Source organism: Heloderma suspectum, chromosome Z (genome assembly GCF_057233095.1).
Source record: "Heloderma suspectum isolate Gila_16-S chromosome Z, 16-S_ref, whole genome shotgun sequence".
Classification (NCBI taxonomy): domain Eukaryota; kingdom Metazoa; phylum Chordata; class Lepidosauria; order Squamata; family Helodermatidae; genus Heloderma; species Heloderma suspectum.
The window spans coordinates 13,490,109-13,514,489 of NC_139476.1; the positions used below are offsets into that span (position 1 = coordinate 13,490,109).

The 24,381-nt window shown below is 45.7% G+C and overlaps 1 protein-coding gene across 2 annotated transcripts in view; it reads left to right on the forward strand.

Annotated features, from left to right (window-relative positions):
* The window catches only part of MEF2B (myocyte enhancer factor 2B), a 55,437-nt gene that overhangs the window by 15,759 nt on the left and 15,297 nt on the right, over positions 1 to 24,381 (forward strand). The window contains exons 2-3 of one of the 2 annotated variants that reach the window (XM_084825552.1): positions 18,107 to 18,185; positions 21,665 to 21,868. In XM_084825552.1, the coding sequence (XP_084681678.1) occupies positions 18,132 to 18,185; positions 21,665 to 21,868 (258 nt within the window). In that variant the 5' untranslated portion in view covers positions 18,107 to 18,131. Of the gene's footprint in view, positions 1 to 18,106; positions 18,186 to 21,664; positions 21,869 to 24,381 lie in introns of those variants that run through there. The other variant, XM_084825551.1, reaches the window with a different exon arrangement.

Here is a 24,381-nt window from a genome sequence, read left to right on the forward strand (position 1 = left end):
AGAGGAAAGCCAGGATCTCTTCTCCATCATCCCAGAGTGCAGGACACGGAATAATGGGCTCAAACTACAGGAAGCCAGATTCCAGCTGAACTTCAGGAGAAACTTCCTGACTGTTAGAGCAATGCGACAATGGCGCCCATTACCTGGGGAGGTGGCGGGCTCTCCCACACTGGAGGCATTCAAGACGAGGCTGGACAGCCATCTGTCAGGGATGCTCTGACTTGGATTCCTGCAATGATGGCCTTGTAGGCCCCTTCCAACTCTACTATTCTATGATTCTCTATATCCCACGGGCTCTGCTTAAAAATAATAATAAATAAACTGGGTGAATGGGTGACAAAATGGCAAATGAGATTTTTGCATACGTAAGTAATTTCAAAGGGATGCACGCTGGAGCAATAAATAAATAAATACGCACCCTAACTATATTGGGGCCTGAAATGGTGGTGATTATCTAAGAAAGGGAGTATATAAGCATATAAGAAGAGAATATATATAAGAATGTAAGAGGAGCTCTGCTGAAACACGCCTGAGCTCCCATCCATCTAGTTCAGGGTACTGTTTCTTACAGTGGACAGCCAGGTGGGTACAGGAAGCTAATGAACCAAAGAACTAGGAGAAGTTCCTTATACCAAATCAGACCGCTGGTCTATCTTGCCCAATATTGATGAGACTGACTGGCAGTGGCTGTCCAGAATCTGAAGCAGAGGTTTTTTCTAGGCCTACCTGGAGATGCCAGGGATTGAACCTGGGACCTTCTGCTTGCAAAACAGGGGCTGTACCGCTGAGCTATGGCCGTTCCCCCACAGGAAGGCAGCAATAGCTCTCCCTGGCTCTATGTACCCACATCTGGTATTCAGAGGTAGACTGCCACGGACTTTGGAGGTTTCATTTACCTTTATCTTTCTGCCTCCATGAACGCATCTAAACTAACAGCCATCTGGCATTGCTTGGGGAGGTGTCGTGTTGGTGCAATTGTGAACAAACTGAGGGGTCAAGAGGGTGAACGCACACAAGCAAAGTTTGCTCTTCAGTGAACGAAACCCACCAGTTTCCTTAAATCAGGGGTGTAGGGCCTAAGTCCCAGGGGCCAAATCTAGCCTTCTAGGTCCTCCCAGCAAGCCACGCCCTTTCCCCTGACCCCCAATCATTGGTTGGTTTCCTGGCTTTTGTGCAGATTTTCCCCCATTCAAAAAGGTTGAAATGCCTCTCTTAAGGCTCAGTTATGGGCCATAAGAGCTTGAAGGTAAAATAGGCTGGTATTTTTGGCCTTGGTTGTATTTGTTTATTACATGTATTAGTTGCCCTATAACCAAGGTTGGGCGATGAGCAATTCGAAACAAATTCAAAATCACAAGTCCAATAAAACAGTCAAAGGAATGGTGCAAAAGATCATATAAAACCCCCAAACAACCATATCCAAGTGGAGATTAACAGCATTTCAGAGAGCCGCCAAGTTCTTCTTCCTTGTCTATCTTGAAAATTGTCACAAAATGCAGAGATTAAGATGTGAATGTAAATAATGTTTAAATGTTTGTTTTTGAAGTTCTGAAAATATTAAAAAGAGAGTTGACTGGTATGGGTTTGAGTACGCCTCAGGCGAGCCTCTCTAGGGAGGGGGTTCCACAACTGGGCGAGCCACTACCAAAAAGGCCCTCTCCCTGATAGATATGCCCTCCATATCTTGGATTGTGGGGGTGCTCAAAGAATGCCCTCCACTGATCATCTCAGGGTCTGGGGAGATAGATACATACGGGAAGAGGTACAATTTGCCCCGATTTCTGTCCTAGCCTGGTACAATAAAGGTTTAATGCCTGCTTTTTCCCTGCTGAGAGAGAGAATTCTCCGCTGACTTCCCTCCTGAAATTAATTTCCGGAAAAGCCTCGTCCTCAGGAGATTGGCTCTTTCAGTGATGGAAAGTTTCCCGGGACTGCTAACTTTAGCTCCAGGCGTTTCGCACTGTGGAGAGAATTAATTTGAGGGGTTGTGGTTTGCTTTCCCATAGCCACCTTTTGGGGGGACCTTGTTACTAAAATCACAGAATCCTAAAATTGGAGGGGTCCTCAGAGGTCATTTAGTCCAACCCCAGGCTCAAGGCATGAAATCCAGGGCTTGAACCTCCCCAATAGGTGGCTTTCCAACCTCTCCTTGGAGACCTGCAGCAAGGGACAACCTACCTACTCCAGAAAGACACGGGGGGGGGGGGCAGGGTAGCAGGCTTCAAGCTAGGGATATAAGGATTTTGTTAAATCTCTTCCACTTCTGTTTTGCGAATCATCAGGCATCTTTTGTTCCATCATCCGCTCGTTGACAGTATCGGATTATTTTTTTAGGGACACACGAGAATTTCACGCCACTTTAAAAAAAGTTCCTGCTTCAAGCTTGCCAGATCTACCATGTTTTTCCTTAAACCCCAAGATCCATCAATGGGTGTGTGTGTGTGGGGGGGAGAGAGAGAGAGAGAGAGAGATCAGACACTTAGAATTAAGGAGCAGGGTGCCTTTTTGTTTTTAGAACCAGCATGCAGTTCACTATTCTCTCACCCCAAAATCCACTCCTGGGTTTCTTCATTTTAGCAACCTAGTAACCGAGGGTAGGACGGGAGCTTTATTGTTGTTGCTATTGTTAAATTGTGAGGCATCAGAAACCATTGCTGATCTACTGCAAATTTTCCAGAGATCTGCTGGTAGACCCTAATCTACCTTCTTGCGCTAGAGAGTTGGTTCTCTTTTCGAACTGCTTTAGCCCTCAATAAGTTCCTCCTAATGTTCTGCCGAAATCTACCCTCCTGTAACTTTAGATTTAGTGTTGCCCTCTGCAGCAGAGAACAAGTATTTGCTCTTTTCCATGTGACAGGCCTTCTGGTTCTTGAGGAGGACTGTCATGCCTCCCCCAACATCACAGTCTTTTTTTCTCAAGTATTTTTATCCTGCTGTTCAACCACAAAAGGATCCTGGAGCGGTTTACAATCAGTCAGTAAAACAGGACAGTCCCTGCCTGCAGACTTACAATCTAAGAAGACACGACACGCAAGGAAAAACTGATGGGGAGGGAAGAGGGGAAAAAATTAAGCAGACTTTCAGAAAGGCTGGTGGAATGGCCCCACTTGCCCTCTCATCTCCTGGGAGTGCAGGGCGGAGAGTCCAAATGGAGCAGATGTTCTGATATTCTCTGTCCCTCTCTCACTCCTCCCTCGTCCCATTTAAAGGTCACAGCAATTAGCTTTCAATAGATGTTATCATTTCTCACTTTGTCTAAGACTCAAAGCCTGAATCCATTTTGGGGATTGGGTTCAGGACCTTGGAGAGCTCCTTTAGAGGTCTGGCTGGATCTGACTAAAATGCAGAATGGATTTACAGCCCCACTGAAATTGGAGCTACCAACCTCCACTGCTCAAAACTGCCCTGTGTTCTGTTTCCAACAGGAGCCAGCCGAATCCTTCTAGAAAAGCTCTCAAACTGTGTGTGAAGGTGATGGTATTTATCCTGATGTTTATCATGCTGCCAGTACAGATAGTAAACTGCTCCTGTAGTTGAGGTTCCATTAGGCTGTTTCTGTGGGTGAGGGTGGTCACCTTCTTAATCCCCCCTCCCAAGATTTGTTTTTTGGTGCTTCTGCAAACCTTGGGATTTGCCTAGGCCTACCAATACCTCCTTCTTGTGTGTGGATGGTGCAGTTTTTGGCTACATAAGAACTGGGTTCATTCCTGCTAGTATTATTACATAAAGATACCTACAAATTCTAAGAGATATTGAGAGATAAATGATGTTTATCGGAACATAGGCTTGAAAGATGCCTTTTTCCTTCCCACATGTGTTTGCCTGTACATTGAGATTGTTATCGGAGGCTGTTCTCTGGATGCCTTCTCTATCTGATATTAGAGAGGTGGACAGACGAGCTTATGTAGCTAGCTGTGTGTGTGTGTGTTTTAATCCAGGTTGACTCTGCTTTTCTTTTTGCTCCTCCTTTTATTCCTAGGCAGCATTTAAAATTTGGCTTCTTTCTATGCGAGCGGCAGCATTTCACTACCTTGCTTTTCCATAAAGTTCAAGGCACTGTACGGAGAACAGCGGCACTTAAAGTGGTGCATCCAAGAATTATCTCATTTCAAGAAGTGTTTAGCCTGAAGAAGTGAAGATTAAGGAGAGAGTTCACCACGGTCTTCAAATATCTGAAGGGCAGACGGTGGAGCAAATTTGTTCCCTGTCGCTCCAGGGAGCAGGTTCTAAAACCGAGGGTGGAAATTGCCAGGAAGCAGAACTGGCTAAGCATTAGGAGAAACCTCCTAATGGTACAGGCTGTTGGACAGTGGAACAGACTCAGTGGAAGCACCTTGGATAGCTCCTTTAGAGTTCTGACTGGGAACAGATTCACTGCCCCACTGATATCGGAGCCACCAGCCTCCACCAAACATACTACTTCTCCTTTGGTGGAAGTATTTAAGCACAGGTTGCACAGGGTTGCTGAAGCAGCACAATTCCTGCATGGAGAATGGGGCTGGACTAGATGACCTCCAAGGTAGCTTCCAACTCTTTGCTTCTATCAAACCTACATTTAAAAAATAATAATTACAGGTTAAAAGCAGATGTCATTTCTGGTTTGTTATGTTTATTGTTTTAATCAGTTGGTGTTTTCTTTAACTGATTGTGAGCTGCTCTGAGGGTTTTTCCCCTGAAGGGAAGGGTGTATATATTTTTTTCGAAACAAGTGAGCCTTACTGGATCAGATCATGTAGTTCTGCATAGCCCAGCATCCTGTCTCTAACAGCAAACAGTCAGATGACTCTGGGAAGCTCCCAAGCAGAGCAACCGCTCTGCTCCCATGTTTGCCGCCAACTGGTATTCAGAGGTAGATTGCTCCTGGCCCTGGATGCTCCACTTAGATCATAGAATCGTAGAATCAGAATAGTAGGGTTGGAAGGGGCCTACAAGGCCATCGAGTCCAACCCCCTGCTCAATGCAGGAATCCAAGTCAGAGCATCCCTGACAGATGGCTGTCCAGCCTCGTCTTGAATAGATATCTGGTTAACAGTTGTCAAGAAGAGCCCTAGTGCATTAGATCAATGGTCCGTCCTGTTTCCAACAGCGGCCAGCCAGGAAGCCAACAATCTGGACATGAGAATAACAGCCCTGTTGATTTTCTCCCCAGTACCAGGTTTCAGAGGTACACTGCCTCAGAGCTTGGAGGATCCACTTTGCCTTTATGAGAGATCTCGGTTTTTCTTCATCCTTTCTTCAAGACTGGGTGGAATTTTTCCAGTCCTGCTCAAAAACCCTTTCCCCCTTGCCCACTTTGCAGTGAAAGACCTGTGACCGGAACCACAAATGGGGAACTGCAACACCCCCAAAATAAACTGCGACTTTCACTCTTTGTCACTCCAGAAATTAGCCAGAATCACCGTGGGCGGGTGCTGTTGTGCGTACACTGCAAAAGGAAAGGAGTGTGTGTGTGTATATAGAAGCTAGGGCAAATTATATATCCATTTTTTCTCTGTTGTGAACCTACAAAATCTATTCAGACAGCCCAATCGTAGAATCCCAAACCATGTTTTAAGTTCAGTAGGCAAATCTTGTTACTGAACGTTTTGTTTCAAAGCGCCAAGTCATACAGTGTCATTAAAAAACACAAGGTGGCCTATGCCACCTTCCCAGAGCCCCACTTCGGGGTCTTCAACCAACCCCCTAGGTTTTCTCAAATGACCCTGCCCACTTTCTATCAACCCCCAGTAGCTTGCTGGTTTCCTGGCTTTTGCTCAGTTTCCCCCCAACCCCTATTCTAAAAGGTTGGAATGCCTCTCCAAAAGCTTAGTTATTGCCAGCAAGTGCTTTAAACTAAAATATGTGGCTTTTGTTTGTTTGAGGCCCCGCCCCCTTTTGCCTTAGGCCCTGCCCACCACCAGAATGTGGCCCCCAAGAGCATCTCTGAAATGTGGCCCTCAGACTGAAAGAGGCAGGGCCAAATGCAAGGGCCTTTAAGAAGCGCCTAAACATGACCTGCTGTTTTGCATTCCAGCAAGACTCACTGTGAACTGTAGATAACCCTCTTGTAGGACAACCATGTTTTTCTAGCATAAAACCAAAAGGACAGCCAGCCTTTTGGCTTTAAAATCGGCAAGGGACTGGCTCTGCTCAACAATCAGATGCAGCATCCATCCCAGAGAGTTGCCAGAGCTTTTAGGGGCATCTATGCAATAGCAGGGAAGAGGTTTTGGTATTAGGCTTGGAGTGTCACAGCTTCTCTGAATCTGTAAAATGTCTCAGGCTATATGTCCACCTTCTTCCACAGCTCCCAACATCCTGCATGGGGCTCCCATGGTGACATGCTTATTTATTCATTCATTCATTCATTCATTACACTTATATCCCACCTTTCTTCCATCATGAAACTCAAGATGGCTACATATGGTTCCCAGGTGGTCTCCCCTCCAAGCACTGACCAGACCCAGACCTGCTTAGCTTCAGCAAGGGGGCTGCCTATAGTCCCTTCAGACTATGCCCTGGGACCATAAAAGGAAGGAAGGGAGACTCCCTGCACACAGAAAGCTAGCATGTCAGGGAGAAAGCTAAGTCAGAACAATGGCCAACCCAGAGTTTTCCCCCACACACATATTTAGCTGCTCTGTTCATGGGTAGCCAAATGAGCAAGTGTGGGCAGGGGTAAAATTTGGGGCTGGGTTAGGGTTCCACATCTGGAAAGCCTGAGGTTGGGGAAAGCTGTTGTATGTTAAAGACACGGGGAGCCTTCTGGTTTGTTTTGCATAGATCCCTTCCGAGAGGTCGGCACCTCTTCCTGGCTACCTATTCTTGTGGGCATGGCAGCGCTGCCCCGGCGGTTTCCTGCTGTCTGTTTTATTTTGGTCTTTGGCTTGGTTTTGACATTCTTATTTTCGGCTTTTGTTTCCACATCATTCTTCCCAGGGTTAAACTTCTGGAAACACCAGGAAAAACTGGTGAGAATATGAATCTCTGTTGGTTTTCCTCCAAAGATGGATTTTAGGATTAGAGATGCAGGGGGCGGGAACAATTGTTCCGGGGCACCGGAGGTGGGAAAGAGAGAGAGAGAGAGGATGTAGGGTTTTTGTTTTTGTAAAAATACTCTGCTCCCCCAAACTCCAAACCCAGATATGTTTTATTGGCCGGTTTACTGCTGAGATAAAAATGTTGTGGCCCTGATCCCTTGTGTGTTTATTCGGGTGTAAGCTTTTTTTTTTTTTAAAGCCAAATAGATGGCTTTAACAAAAAATAAAAGCAATAAGACAAATCCGTAGGGGAGACGAGTCTAATGTTGAGAGGTATTACACCATGATAATGCTGCATTTCATGGTTTTTAATTGTTGTGAATTAGAGTGCTTGGGCTATATTGGGCAGTATAGAAATGTAATAAATAAATAAAATAACGAAATGAAGTCTGCACGGTGAGAGTCAGCCTACCTCTGAATGGGGACAACCCAGAAAGGAGGGCTTTCCCCCATCATTTAATGCTTTATTTCTAAGATTTATTTGTGGGCTCGTATAACCGGGGTGTCAAACCTTGGCCTTGAGGTCCTCATCCAGCAAGTTTTCCAGATGGCCACACCCCCTTTCCCCTGACCACCGATTATTTGGTGGTTTCTTGATTATTTGGTGGTTTTAAACCTTTGTACAGTCCCCCCATTATAAAAGATTGAAATGCCTCTCTGAAGGCTTACTGGCAGGAAGCGCCTTAAGCTAAAATAGGCTGGTATTTTTGTTTTTGGCCACACCCCTTTTGCCTCTGGGCCTCGCTCACCAATGGAATGCGGCCCCTGAGAACTTCTGGGATTCGATTCAGCCCTCAGGTTGAAAGAGGTTCAACACCTCTGCTAAATAGCTGATAGGTCCCAGGGCGATATACAAGAAAAACAAATTAAATCCCGAGCCCATATAAATCAGATTGACAGCAGCACGATAACCCTAAGAATTAAAAGCAGTGGAGGTTAAAACAGGCAGCCACAAGAAGATCCGAAAAAATATGCAGATTTTTAAAAATGGCTTAAAAACACAACACAGCAGCAGAAATGCACAGCAGCAGAGTAAGGGCGCAATCCTATGGGTTGCCCCCGGGTCCTTGTAAGCCCCCGGAACTTGGAGGCTGATGTGTATCCTATACAGAGAGGGAGAAGCCTTGCACCTGCCTTTCTGCATTTTAGCTAGATGGGTGAGTTCTCTTGTCTAGCGGAGGCTTTGGGGAGGGGGAGGGAAGGTGGCTCGGGTAGCCATAGGAAAAATCGTAGGAATGCCTCCCACCCTGGTCTCCTCCCCTCCCCCAGGAACACCCCCTTCTCCCCATCTCTGTCCTCCGTTTTCCGAGCACAGAGAAGCAGCTGCACTGTTTTCTCCATGACGGCTACAAGGGGGAGAGGGAGGGGGTAAGGCACATGGTTTCCTGGCTCCGAGTCCTGTCTACAAGCTCGGAGCCAGGAAACTGAAAAATCCTATCTCCCCCAGATGCTGTCTAGGGGACATAGGATTGCTCCCTAAAGGGCTTGAGTTGTCCTGTTCGTGGTCTTCCTGGAGGCATCTGGCTGTCCACTGTCAGAAACAGAGCACTGGGCTAAATGAACACAACCTTGGTCTGACCCAGCAGGCCTTTTCTTATGGCCTATTTCTCACTGAGATGGTCAAAGTGTGTCTGGGCTGTACCACTGAGGTGGGGGCTCCCATGATTCACAAAATAAATAATCCCCACACACAGAAAGCTAGCCTGTCAGGAAGAAAGCTAAGGTAGAATTAGGGCCAAGCTAGGATTCCCCCCCCCCCACAATTGCAAGTTCAGCCGCCCTGTTCATGGGTAGCAAAATGAGTGGGGAGAAATTGGGGCAAAATTTGGAGCTTTTCCTGGCAGTCTGCGGTTTCCCACCCATCACCATGGGACAACACCATGTGACATAGTGGCACTGTTCTCTTGGGGGCTTTGGGGAAGGGAACTGGCTGCCATCAGGATAAGCTCCGGGGGGTGATTTCCCCCCACCCACACTCCCAGCGCTCAAAATATGCTGGGGGGCGGGGTGGTTGTTGGCCAATTCTGGTGCCCACAACATTCAAGTTGAACATTCTCTAGAGAAATTCCTGCACAGTGCTAGCTACAGCCCCTCTTCCTGACACACTCGCTTTCTAGGTGCAGACAATTTTTACATATGGTGGAGCATCCCATATGAACCACTGCGCTGCCTGCATTCCGAATGGGCACAACCCAGATGCAGCAGAGAGAATGAGGCCTTGTAGGTGAGCAACTTCTCCTCCAGTGCCAGCAGAGTGCCAAGAGCCGTGCAGAAAAATAGAGCGCACCTCTCAGGCTTCTTTCTCTCTCTCTCTCTCAGCTCTCATTACAGCCCCCAGTAGGAAGTTTACAGACTCTGCCGCGATGCAAATGACCCATAAACGGGCACCAGGGCATCACTCTTAATAACATGTTTGGCACAGAGGCCCGGTGCATTCACAGACACCTACGCAGTTTTGCTGCCTGGGTTGAGATCAATTTATGGAAAGTTCCCAAGAAAGATGGGTGGAACCCCCGAGATTCTAGTTTTGTTTTTTTAAAAAAACACAATTATTGGGGGGGGGGCATATCTAGAAATGTAAGAAAGCAAGAATGGTCAGGGTTGAGGAGATGAAAATTCTAGCCACCCCAGCATCCTGCTTCCAGCAGGGGACATTCAAGATGCCTACAGAGGAAGCTCAAAAGGAGGGCACGACTCTGCTGCTTGTCTGGATTTCTGGTGTTCACAGGTAGACTAGCTTTGTGCACAAAGGCTCCATTTAGTTGTCATGGCATATAGGCAGATCTGACTTGTAATCAAGTATTGTTGTTGTTGTTGTTCAGTCGTTAAGTCATGTCCGATTCTTCGTGACCCCATGGACCATAGCACGCCAGGCCTTCCTGTCCTCCGCTTTCTCCCGGAGCGTGCTCAAGTCCATATTCATTGCATCGGTGATGCTATCTAGCCATCTCATCCTTTGCCTTCCCCTTCTCCTTTTGCCCTCAGTCTTTCCCAGCATCAGGGTCTTTTCCAGGGAGTTTTCTCTTCGCATTAGGTGGCCAAAATAGTTGAGCTTCAGCTTCAGTATCTGTCCTGCCAATGAGCACGCAGGGTTGATTTCCTTTAGGATGGACTGATTGGACCTCCTTGCAGTCCAGGGGACTCGTAAGAATCTTCTCCAGCACCACAGTTCGAAAGCATCAATTCTTCGGCGCTCAGCCTTCCTTATAGTCCAGCTCTCACAGCCATACGTTGCTACTGGGAAAACCATAGCTTTGATTAGATGGACCTTAGTCGGCAAGGTGATGTCTCTGCTTCTTACTGTGCTGTCTAGGTTTGCCATAGTTTTCCTCCCAAGGAGCAAGCATCTTTTAATTTCATGGCTGCAGTCACCGTCTGCGGTGACCTTGGAGCCCAAGAAAATAAAATCTGTCACTGCTTCCATTTCTTCCCCTTCTATATGCCAGGAAGTGATGGGGCCAGATGCCATGATCTTCGTTTTTTTAATGTTGAGTTTCAAACCAGCTTTTGCACTCTCCATTCTCACCCTCAACAAGAGGCTCTTTAGATCCTCTTCGCTTTCTGCCATTAGGGTGGTATCGCCTGCGTATCTGAGGTTGTTGATAATTCTCCCGGCAATCTTAATTCCAACCTGTGATTCATCCAACCCGGCGTTTCTCATAATGTACTCTGCATATAAGTTAAATAAGCAGGGCGACAATATGCAGCCTTGTCGTACTCCTTTCCCAATTTTGAACCAATTGGTTGTTCCATGTGTGGTTCTTACTGTTGCTTCTTGGCCCTCGTACAGGCTTCTCAGGAGACAGGGAAGGTGGTCTGGTACTCCCATCTATTTCAGAATTTGCCAGAGTTTGTTGTGATCCACACAATCAAAGGCTTTAGCGTAGTCAATGAAGCAGAAATAGACATTTTTCTGGAATTCTCTTGCTTTCTCCATGATGCAGCGAATGTTGGTGATTTGATCTGTAGTTCCTCTGCCTCTTCGAAACCGAGCTTGTACTTCCGGTAGTTCTCGGTTCACATACTGCTGAAGCCTAGCTTGTAGGATTTTGAGCATCACCTTGCTGGTATGTGAAATGAGTGCAACTGTATGGTAATCAAGTATCCGATGCTCCGAATCTGACCCAGTTAGTTATCATGGCTATTAATGGTGGATAGAGCTGTTCTCTTCCATACATGTTTCCAGTCCTTTTAAACTTAAGGACATAAGACAAGGCCTTCTGGATTCATGTCATGAAGGCCCCATCTGGCCCAGCACCCTGTTTCTGACAGAGGACAGCCAAGGTGGCCCTGTGAAGCTTGCAAGCTGGCCACAACAGAGAAAGCCATCCTCTGTATTGAGCGGTAGATTAATAAATATTCAGCCTCTAAAATATGGAGGTTCTATTAATCTGTTGTGCCTAATATGATTGTGATTTATTAGAGTTCTTAGATGCCTTTCGCAAAAATGACTCAAGTTGACTCGCAACAAAATTAAAACAGACAAAATTTTAAACAGTTAAAATCAGTGATCCACTACAATACCGCCCACCCACCCATGAAATGACTAGAGCAACACTGAGAAGTGTAAACAATTCAGCGGATGCATTAAATTGTCCATCAAATGCCTGGGAATAGAGAAAAGTTTTAACCTGGCACTGAAAAGAGGACAATGTTGGTGCTAGGCAGATCTTGCTGGTGAGAGCATTCTACAATCTGGTGGAGGCTACCACTAAAAAGGCACCCTCTTCCTTATTGCCATCCTTGGAGGAGGGTCTCAGATGTTGACCGTAGGGAATGGGTTGGTTCATAATGGCCCTCGATAAATCCTTCCCTCCATCTAAACAAATATTTTCAAACATCTGAAGGGTTGTCCATGCAGAAGATGGGGCAGATTTGTTCTTTCTTGCTCGAGATGGGTAAAACACTACAACAAAGCAATCTGTATGAGATCGAGATGCATGATTGCATCAAGGTTCCTTTTGTGTGCTGTTTTTAGCAGCGTGCCCCAGTGCTCCTATCCATCAGTAAGCCCCAAAAGAATCTTGATGCAGTCATGCATATGATCGCATCAAGACCGATGAAACACTGCAACAAAATAGTGTCTGCATTAGTAATGCAGGGGAGGGGAGAAAGACACAATTAGAACACCAAGCTGTGCATAGACACTGCACTCTTTACAAAAAAATCAGAAATGTTTAAAAACCAGCCAAATGGAAGATGTCTAATGCATCAGGCTCAGTTTGGGAAATCAAAACCAGAACATTCCTCCCTCCAAAATCCAAGGAGACGTTTGGAGGAAGACAATTTCAGAAGCATCCCGAGGGCTTTCTCTACTCACACACTGACAACCATATTGTTGCCATTATAATAAGGGCTAGAAGCTTAATTCTTTATTTTTTCTGTAGGGAAACTGTCAGGATTTTGTGGCTGACACTACATTCGGTGCTTTTCTAGTGAAGGAAATGTGGTGTACACTGCCTAGGTTTCGGGTGCTAGACACACACAGTGCTTTTTCTGGTGGAACTCAGCAGAACTGAGTTCCCGCAACTTTTCTTCTGTCTGAGAGAGAGAGAGAGAGAGAGAGAGAGAGAGAGAGAATTTGTCCACTATTTTAGTGCTCTTCATTATAATTGAATTGCCATCTACTCCTGAGGAAGCATAATCCAAGAGTTCCAGTACCCTTTTCTCCAGAAAACTGTGTGTGTGTGTGTGTGTGTGTACACACACACGCGCACACACACACACACACTCCTTTTTATTCAATCATTAACCCTAATAGAAAGATCGTCATGGAGAGCAGTCCACCCTGGTTTTCCATCTCTTTCCTGTCTTCTCTAATGAGCTTCCTAGGGAAGAGACGGCTGATGAAACCACCGGACTCCTTACATAAGCTCTGTCTGGCTACGTTATCAAGCATATACCCTGCTGAGCTAACAGTGATCCAGGTACAGGGTAGAATCAAAAACTCTTGTCTCCTGGTGACCAAAGTTCCCTTTGATAAATGGCTCGCATTTTTCACTGTTTGTTCCTTCAGGCTGATGGCATATTTTCTCCATTTATAAAAACTGATCCTAGGGATGTGCGAAGAGGGTCTCCAAAGTACATCTCAAAGCTCACTTTGACTCATCAGAGTTTTTTTGGGGGGGGGTTGCATGAAAATGTGTGCATTTATCCGCACATGTCCCCCCCCCAAACGTACACATCAATTGTGCGCATTTTTGGAATGGATGTGTTTTCTCCCATTGATGAATGCGTGTTTGTGTGCATTTTTCAGATGTATGCATTTGGGGAATGCTTTTATTTGCTTGTTCTGCGCATCGCATCACAAGTTCAGAAATGTATCGACTTCCACGTGCGGTTCTGGGAAGTGCAAATTGGGGAAATTCTGATCAAAACCGAACTGAAACAAATCGCCCACCTTCCTCTCTTACACCCTTTTGAGATAGCGCAGAACCCCGATTTAAAAGCATAGGGGACAGCTGAGTCTCTCTCTCTCAAAGAGTATACAACAGCCTTTCGAACCTGGTGCCTTCTAGATGTTTTGGACCCCAACTCCCATCAGCCTCAGGCAGCATGGCCAATGGTCAGGAATGCTGGGCACTGTAGTCCAAAAATCCAGTGGGCATCAGGTTGGGGAGAGCAGTCTAAAGGATTTTTGGAAGGTTTTGCTTCCTTCCAGCCTGGGTTCTAGGGGTTTGGCATCTTTTTACCAAAAACGTAGAGAAAATCCTGCCTTGTGCTATTGCCAGCTAAAAGCCCAGTTTTTAATTCTGCGCCTGGTGCCGAGGAAAGCCAACTCCTCATAAATGTGCAAATTGAGAATATTTGCCTAAGACCATTCCTCTTGCTTTGTATGCTTAATTCTGGCTTTATGAGCTAGGAGAAGCAACAGAGAAGGTATGTGGGGTGTTTAAAGCTTTGCACACTCAACCGCTGGGAATCGTCCTCCACCTGTCCCCTCCCCCTAGTCCTGGGTCCTGGGTGCAAATTTTTCTCGGATGACAAGGACTTTCTTGATTGCACCTCTGAGAGCTGGTAGACCCCTGGCACCACCCCTCCAGTTCTTCTGAGATTTCTGTAAATGCTGCCAACATAGATTTCAAATGCTAGGAAAGGAAAAGGCGTGTGTTGGGGGACGGTGAAGTTAGGGCCCAGGGAGTGTATGTTTTTCACCATGATCACAGCTGCCATGTAAAAAGAATGTTAAACATTACCAGCCCATTTCTGGGCCCAGTTCAAAGTACTGGTGTGTTAACCTTTAAAACCCCAAATAGCTTGGGACCAGGTTACCTAAAGGATATAGGGATGAACGAACAAGTAATGTTCAACATCCTTAGGATTCGTGAATGGGAAACTTGCTCAAATCAACCCACAATCGAACAGGATAATTGCACCAGTCTCCCCAAATTTGTACAAGCCTACCCAAATATGCGCAGATTTCCTCCATAGATTAAAGCAGGGCTGGTGCAGGCCACTGAGAAAATTTGCGCAGATTAGAAAATGTGCTCAAATTGAACTGGGAATCAGGAACAAGACAGATGCACTGAGCACATGTTCAACAATTTGTGGATATTTTCAGTGGACATGTGTCTGTGCTCGTACTCAGAGCTTCGAACGGGGCATGCTTGCAAGTTTTGTGAGCAAAACCTAAATTCTTTAGGTTTAATTTAAACTAAATTAGGCTGCTACACTCGTACATCCTAACGTACGAGGCTGCTACACTCGTACATCCTAACGCTCATATTGTGATGACCTTACGGTGGCCAGGCATCCTCTTCTACAGAGGACCAAAACTTTGAAGGTGTCCTCTGTTTGAAAGGCTCTTCTGCCCAGTTCCAAGATCAAGAGCCGTAAAATCTGTTGAGCATCCACAGTTGGTACCTGCACAACAGATTGAACAGGCGAGCATACAGCTCATCTAGCCGCAGCCTTCCGCGTGGTGATGATATGGACCGTCTTTGTTTTTGTGATGATGAGATGGACTGTCTTTGTTTTTAAATTATAATAATAATGTCTAAATTTGCATCACAATACAAAACAAAACCCACAAATGCTAAGCTGCACACAACTGGAACACGCAAGTATAAATTATATAATATTGTAATATAAGGGGACAAAAAACAGCGTGTGTACAAAAAAGGACCACAAAAGTACCAGCACGATACAAAGAGCAGAATTACAAAATGTAGATAAAACTGGTGAACAGTAATTAATAGCAGCTGGAAGAACCGTGCCGTGGAAGTTGCGGCCTTCAATTTTTACAGGAATCCGGATATACTCCTGTTTCACAACAGGCTTCCTCAGAAGTGAAAATCATTCAAGGTGAAAATAAAGACATCACATATTCAAATCAGTACCCTGTGCATTGTAAATAATATTATCCCCATTTAAGGTTGCACATCGATACATAAAGGTATTGCAATCTGGATAGACCTAATAGTCATAATAAACTCACCAACATGGCAGAGACTTGTGTGTTCCAGTTGTGTGCAATTTAGCATTCATGGGTTTTGTTTTGTTACAACTGGTGCTCTTTGTACTAGTCAGTAAATTTGCATCTCTACATATAAAAAAGCAGATGCGCATTTTACACAAAAGTGTGTCCTCTTTCATCTTCTCTTTGCTGAAGCATTTCCTCTTTTTTGGGTCTTCGTAACTTGTCACCCCTGCTCTGCTTATGCTCACATTTGCTTTGGAGGCCCTGCTTGGAAACCCACCAGTATCATCAGTTGGGTTGGCACATGTGAGAGGCGGGGCATTCTTGGTGCTGGGCCCGCCATTCTGGAACTCCCCATTTAAACGTAAGCACCAAAGAAAAGCCTGCTGGGCCAGACCAAAACCCTCTCTAACCCCACAGTCTGTTCACACAGTGGCCAACCAGGAAGGTGCCTGTGGGAAATGTCATACAGGGCATTAAGAAGGCCTTGAAAACCTTTCTTTACTGCTGACTTTTCTTAAGAGTGTAAATGCCTTGTGTGTTTCACAGTAGTTTTCCTCTTCTTCCCATCCGATTAGCCTAATTGTATTTTGTAGTATTCCTCTTTCTGTATCACTTTGACCCTGAGCTTATAAAAAGCAGCTTATAAATACAATTGAACAAACAAACGAACGAATGAATGAATGTTCATTGTTAATTTTCACTTCTGTCAGAGGCTTGTTGTCAGGCCGAAAGGTGCGCTGAAGAAAATATCTAAAATAAATAAATTAGCCACAATAAGGACTAGAAACTTTTAAAACTTTAAAAAATAAAAATAAATTGAAATGAAATGACAACCACAGCTTTCACCTTGAGGTTGTCAGGGAGCTGCATTCAGTGGCCAGTTCCATGTTCTGCATTGTTTTTTAATGTGCTCCTGTGGGATAACAAGAGGCACACCCCACCCTCACACATATAAACACCTTTGCTGCATGGACTAATCAAAGGCTGCCTCTGCCTCTATCATAGATTGCATCTGGGCCTTACACGCTCTCTCTCTCACACACACACACACCTTCCACTCTCTCTCCCTCAGACACACACACCCTTGATAAACTACAGTTGCGACTTCTGGAGAATCGAGGTCTTCTGTAAGTTCAGTGCTCAAAGCCTGGCAGTGTGGGGCTTCCCCACGGGAATATTTCTCCATTTCCCCTTCCCACCGAGGTCCCTGTCTGGCCAAGTGTACCTTTCCGTGTCCTGTGTGGGTGGTGACACAAATTGCCTCTGCCGTGGGTCATGGGAACGCGCCCGTCACCATTTCCTTCCATCTTTTTCAAATTAGCCCTGAACGGCTAAATTTAGCCCGAGATGCTTGACTGCAAGAAGCAAAAGATGAGAGAGGGAGAGTGAAAAAGACAAGGCTGGTCAAAGAGGGAGATTAAAAAGCCAGCAATTCGGAACTCACCAATGGGAACGGAACTCTTAACACCCTGTTGGTCTCGTCTCTGGTTTGAGACCCCCAGTCCTTGGTCTGGTGATGGGAGACTCACGTTTTGGATCTTCCACTGACTGGTAGTGCATACCTGACATAATTTCCTAAATGGCAAAGAGGGGCACTCTTCTGGCTATGCTTAACATTGCCTCCTGTCCTCTCTTGCCTTCCTTGTGTCTATGTTTAGACTGTATGATGGGGCAGGGAGCCATCTTCTCATTCTTGTGCTAAATAAATCTGGGCCAGCCATGAAGCTTGCAATGGACCCTGCTTCTCATCAGTCTATAGTGTCAACAGGGCATAAATGTGGGGAGGATGATTATTTGGCTTGTTTAATATCTTTGTCTGTCACTCGCTCTAGTAACGAACTTGGGTGATGAGTGCCAACAGAAATGGAGCCAAAACTGGGCCTCAGGGGTGGGCAGAAGTAAATCTCCAGATGTTTGGGACTTCCGCTCCCAGAAGCCCCTGCCAGCATGGCCAATGGTCGGGAATGCTGGAGGGTGAAGTCCAAAACATCTGGAGAACTACTTGCTGCCCACACCTGTCTTGGAGTATCCTGGAGGCAGGCCATGGCTTTGGCTGGTTAGAACCTTGACCAGGAGCTGTTAAACTGTTGTTTATCAATTAAAACATTAACATTATATTTTATATAATATATTGAAATAGTGTTGAATTGCATAATACTTTCTTTCTGCATAGCAATCAAGGCATGTCTTCGAATAGTATGTGGGTGGAAAAATCCATGGACAGATTCCTCCGAGGCTTGTTCAGGGCAGCCGGTCAGATGGAGAACATCCCCTGTTTCCCATCCGCCCTGCTCCTCTGAGCCTAATAATAGGCGTAATACTGCCTTCAAAGTCAGGTGCTTTGAGTGCGGCCAGACTGCAGATACATTCGCACCACGCATTGAAACTGGTTTGAAACTGGTTTGAAATTGTCGGCGCTGCTGTGCCTCTCCCCTCCCAGAAATAGTGGGTTTGTGCAGAAGACTGCTCAGCCCATTGTGAAATGCAGAACCCCCAAGGTTCAGAGATTGGCAGCTGTGATGATTAAACTGGCTTGAAACTGATTTAAAGTCCTAATCTGGATGTGCTCTTAACAGGCTTCTGACCAGTGCAGAAATTCTGGAGTGTGTTTGCGTGTGTGTGTGTGTGTAAAACATCTTTTTTTTTTTTTTTAAATCCTACAAAGACACCTTCATCTCCACTGAATTGCAATGGGCCGGAAAAAGATACAAATTAGCCGGATTTTGGACCAACGAAACAGGCAGGTAAGTGCCTTTTTAAAATGGAAGGAGCTGCAGCGATCAGTCCAGCCTGTCCCGTGTGAGTGGGGAACCTCAGGCCAGGGATCCCAATCCGGCCCCCTGGGTTTCCCCGGAAGGCCACACCCCCTTTCCCCCTGATCGCCAGTTCTTTTGTGCGTTTGTGCAGTGACTTCCCCGTTTCAGAAGGCTGACAGACACACCTTGCAAAGGCTGAGCTACTGGCAGGAAGAGCTTTCAGCTAAAATGTGCTGGTGTTTTTGGTACTTCAGCCCCACCCATTTTGCCTTTGGCTCTGCCCACCACCGGCATGTGGCCCCCGAGAACTTCTCCGAAATTGAATTCCAGCCCCGAGGCATAAAGAGGTGCAACAGTCCTGTGGTTCAGCATCTCGTTTCTCACAGTGGCTGACGAGACGCCTCTGAAAAAGCCCAGAAATGGAACTTAAAGGCAGAAGATGTTTTCAGTGGCAGACTTCCCCTGAACCTGGGAGCTCCGTTTAGCCATCACAGCTAATACTTATTGATGGGCCAGTCCTAGATGAATTCGTCTAATGTTTCAAAGTCATCTGAACTTCTGGCAATTGCCACATGTTGTGGCAGAGAGTTCCACAAACTTCTTCTATGTTACATCTATATCCTGCCTTTTCCCCAAGGAGCTCAATGCAACCTACATATTTCCCTCAGAACAACCTACATATTTCCCTCACAACAAACTACATATTTCCCTCACAACAACCCCGAGTGGTAGATTAGGCTGAGAGATAGTGACTGGCCCAAGGACACCCAGTGAATGGGGTCTCCCTGTTCGTTGTCTGATACTTAAATCACTATAGCACACTAGCTCACACAATGATGCGTTGTGTGACAATTTCTTTTATCGGTCATTTTCTTTTATCTGTCCTGAATCGACTGTCGATCAGTTTCATTGGATGAGCTCTAGTACTATGAACAGTTTTTTTTTTTTTATTGAGATGTAGAAACTACTTAAACACATTGAACTGATTTTTCGTTTATTGATTTCTTTTATATAGCAACAAGACCTAATAATAACTCTTAGGGGAGAATCCAACTGGTGCTTATGCCTCCACCGATTCCTTTCCGCCCCACTGATTCCCTTTGGAAAGCAGTGGGTCCCAACAATTCCATTGTGCAAGCAGGATCCACTGCTTACGCAAGGAAGATTTAGCGCTTCCTAGGGGAAGCTCTGAAATGAGTGGAACTACTTATTTCTGGAAGGAGGTAGGTCAGTGGAGCTCCCGTATATGAACCCCGCCAGCTTGCCTCCTTGCAGAAATGAGCATTTCAGTACATTTCAGTTTGCCACAGAAGCTCTAAAGCACTGTTGCAGTCAATGCCCCTTGCACAACAAAATTCAGAACATAAGAAGAGCCCTGCTGGATCAGACCAAGGGTCCATGCATTCCAGCATTTTCTTCACATAAGTGGCCCATGGCAAACCCACAAGCAGGACAGGAGTGCAACAGCACCCTCCTGCCCATGTTCCCCAGCAACTGGGGGACATAGGCACACTGCCTCTGATGCTGGAGGTAGCATAGAGACATCAGGACTAGTAGCTATTGATAGCCTTCTCCACCAGGAATTTGTCTAACTCCCTTTTAAAGCCACCTAAACTGGTGACTATGATGGTAGTGAATGACATAAGCTTAACTTTGCATTATGGGTAGAAGTTCTTCCCTTTATCCTTCCTGAAACTCCCACCAATCAGCTTCATGGAATGACCCAATTGGGTTCTAGTATTATGAAAGTAGAAGAAATATGTCTCCCTGTCCACTTTCTCCACACCATGTCTAATTTTGTACACCTCTACCATGTCTTCCCTGACTTACCTTTTCTCCAAGCTGAACAAACCCAGCTGTTGTAACCTTCCCTCGTAGGGGGAGATGCTCCAGCCCCTTGATCATTTCAGTTGCCCTTTTCTTCCCTTTTTCCAGCTCTACAATATCTTTTTTTTAGGTGTGGTGACCAGAACTGGACACACTATTCCAAGTGTGGTTGCACCATAGATGTGTATAGGGGCATTATGATATTGGCAGTTGTATTCTCAATTCCTTTTCTGATTATGCCTAACATGGAGTTTGCCTTTTTTACAGCAGCCGCACACTGCGTCGACATTTTCATCGAACTGTCTGACACAACCCCCAGATCTCTTTCTGCTAGATCAGATCCCATCAGCTTATCCTTGAAATTGGGATTTTTATTTATTTATTGCATTTATACCCCACCTTTTTTCCTCTTGCAAGGAACCCAAGGCGGCTTACATTATCCTCCTCCTCTCCATTTTATCCTCACAACAACAACCCTGTGAGGTGGGTTGGGCTGAGAGTCTGTGACTGGCCCAAAGTCACCCAGTGAGCTTCCATGGCCGAGCGGGGACTAGAACCCGGATCTCCCAGCTCCTAGTCCAACACTCTTGCCACTACACCACACTGGCTCTCAACTTTTGCCCCAAGATGCATCACTGTACATTTGCACTTTACCGTTGGTGGGACATAAGCATCCAATTGGGTCCTGCCCTTAGTTATTTCTGAAATGTTTATACCAACCTTCACCAACCTGACACTTATCAGATATGTTGGACTTCAACTCCCATCATCCCATATGGTGGGCACCAGCTTGGGGGAAGCCTGTCTTAGGGGCTGCATCCCTGGTTTTCCTTCCTTCCTGGTAGGCAGCTATGATGAATCTCCCTTTTGCAGCACCCCATTCTTTCTTAAGTCAGGAGCACACCTTTTCCCCATGAAGGGCTGTTGGCCCATGGGAAAAGCCAATTGGGGGCCAGAGCTGATGGCAGGTGGAGTCAGAGCCAAAATGGCTTGAACTTACAGGATTTAAAGGGTCCCCAACCTTTTTGGGTTGGTGGGCATATTTGGAATGTGGAGAGCATGTTGTGGGTGTTCTCACAAAATGGCTGCCTGGGTGGGTGTGGCCAGTCACAAAACACTCATTTCTCCAAAGGCAAACGGGTGAGACTAGAAGAAAAGGAACTTGCTTAAGAAGCTGAGTCCAAGGCAGAGGTGGAGACTGAGTTCCAAAACACAAAACCACTGTCTGGAACTCAAATAAATATGACACTGGAAGGCAGCCCTTCACTTTGCAGCATGCCAACATTCCAGTTAAAAAAAATTACTTAAAGAATCTTAAGAAATAAAAGAGGAGCAGGGAGCTCAAATAGAGGTGTCCATGGGCACGTTTTTGGCCTGTGGGTATCACGATGGAGACCTTGGATTTAATAGCTCTTTCTCTCACCACGCCATGCCATTCTTTGTCACCCTCTCCCACATGCACACACACACAAACGCCATGGAAGAGAAAGTGATTCCTAGCGGGGTAATCTGGAGAACAAGAATTGAGCCTGCAGTGTCTGGAGGGCTGGATAACAGTCTCATGGCCTGCAGGTTCCCGCTCCCGGGTGCAAGCTGACCACATCTGTTGCACATCCCTGCTGTTTTGTTTCCCCTTTTAGGTCACTTTCACCAAGAGGAAGTTTGGTCTGATGAAAAAGGCCTACGAGCTCAGCGTCCTCTGTGACTGCGAGATTGCGCTCATCATCTTCAACAGCACCAACCGCCTCTTCCAGTATGCCAGCACCGACATGGACAAAGTGCTCTTGAAATATACGGAGTACAGCGAGCCTCACGAGAGCCGCACCAACTCCGATATTTTGGAGGTAAAAAAACAGCAAAGGCTTCCAGAGAGTTCTCCTCGCCCAAACATCTCCCTGGATTTTGGAGGTCTGAATTCTATGCTCTTGGCTCCAAATTGAAACCAATGCATCTTCCAGTGCTCCATGTTCTTTCTTCTTCTTCTTTTAACAATTATTCTGATACTTGTGCAGAACACGGCACATGCTCAGTTTACCGTGACGTTCAGTTCATTTACACCTTTCCCCCTTTCCATTATGTTACTGATGTGTGTGTGGAATAAATGCACCACAACAAAGCCGTCTTAGGACATCTCTGCACCAGCCTAAAATCCTGCATCTAAAAAAAAAAGGGGCTTTCTGCTTCCGTTTTAAATGCAGGATCATGACGACTCCCTTTTTCATGTGCTTCCTTTTCTCCCTCCCCGTTCCACCTCCTTCTCCTTATATCTGAGTCTCCCATTCTCTTTCGTGGATCTCTCTCCTCTTCTTGCCGCTTTTCCTCTTTTCACGGAGGGAAGTCAAGTGGAACACAACAGGGTAATGGCTACAGAATCGGACTCAAAGAGTGCTTATCAATGGGACCTTCTCAAGCTGGGGAGAGGTAACGAGTGGGGTACCGCAGGGCTCAGTCCTGGGCCCAGTGCTCTTCCAACATTTTTATTAAGGACTTGGAGGAGGAGGTGCAGGGAATGCTGATCAAATCTGCAGATGACACAAAATTGGGCGGGATAGCTAATACTTTGGAAGACAGAAACAAAATTCAAAGTGATCTGGATAGACTGGAGCGCTAGGCAGAAAACAACAGAATGGCATTTAATAGGGACAAATGCCAAGTTCTGCACCTAGGAAAAAGAAACCAAATGCACAGTTACAAGATGCGGGATACGTGGCTCAACCACACTACGAGCGAGAAGGATCTTGGAATTGTTGTCGATCATAAGCTGAATATGAGCCAACAATGTGATGTGGCTACAAAAAAGGCAAATGCTCTTTTGGGCTGCATTCATAGAAGCATCGCTTCCAAATCCCAGGAAGTACTAGTTCCCCTCTACTCAGCACTGGTTAGGCCTCATCTGGAGTACTGTGTCCAGTTCTGGGCACCACACTTTAAGAAGGATGCAGACAAACTGGAGAGGGCTCAGAGGAGGGCAACAAAGATGATCAGGGGACTGGAAACAAAGCCCTATGAAGAGAGACTGAAAGAACTGGGCATGTTTAGCCTTGAGAAGAGAAGACTGAGGGGAGATATGATAGCGCTCTTCAAGTACTTGAAAGGTTGTCACAGAGAAGAAGGCCAGGATCTCTTCTTGATCATCCCAGAGTGCAGGACACGGAATAATGGGCTCAAGTTACAGGAAGCCAGATTCCGGCTGAACATCAGGAAAAACTTCCTGAGTGTCAGAGCAATACGACAATGGAACCAATTACCTGGGGAGGTGGTGGGTTCTCCCACACTGGAGGCCTTCAAGACGAGGCTGGACAGCCATTTGTCAGGGATGCTCTGACTTGGATTCCTGCATTGAGCAGGGGGTTGGACTCGATGGCCTTGTAGGCCCCTTCCAACCCTACTATTCTATGATTCTATGTAATTTGATAGCACATGATCTGCGATCTATTTAAAAATGGAACAAAAGGCATTTAGTGCAGGAGACGCCCTGGAGGGTCATGGCGTCATGTAAAGAGCCCGCAAACTTCCGTGAAGGAGCCATCTCAAGGATAAAAATAAAAGCTTGTGAAGAAGCCCTTGATGTGACAGCACATCCATCTTTCTTTTTTGGGTGGGTTTTACCAAGGTGCAAAAGCATATCTATGTGCCAGTAAAACACCACACAAAACAAAATCTCCATGCAATCATACACACAATGCATTTTTTTCCAGGAACAAATCTGTCAGTTTCAGTTTTTCTATTTATTTATTATTTATTTTATTTATTTATTCAATTTATTATTCACCCATCTGGCTAGGCACCCAGCCACTCTGGGCGATGTAGAATAATAAAAACAGTTTAAAACAATAAAATTCTACATTAAAAACATCATATTTCTAAAAACACCCTAACCCACCCCAAATACCTGCCTGAACAACCACATTTTTAATGCGTGGTGGAAGCGCATTAAAGAGGGGGCATGGCGGAGTTCCCTAGGGAGAGAGTTTCACAGAGTGCGGGCCACCACAGAGAAGGCCCTCTCCCTTGTCCTCACCAGTCTAGCGGTCCTGGCTGATGGGACAGCCAGGACAGCTGTTTCTCGTTTTTTCAATCTTAATTTCAGTTTGTCCCAATTGTTGAGAATTTGTTTTGAAAGTGTCCATGAACATCTGTATGCAGTCTTGTCTGCATTTCTCCTCATTTTTGTACACACTTTTGCCTAATAGATACCCTTTTTGCAAGCAATTTTGCTGAAACAATTTTTGATACATTTTTAATGTTATTTTTATTAATATACTTCTGTTGTGTGCCCTTTTCCTAATATATGCATTTTTGTATGCATTTTTGATGGGAGAAGTATGAAATTCGGAGAATGCACATTTTGAGGGAT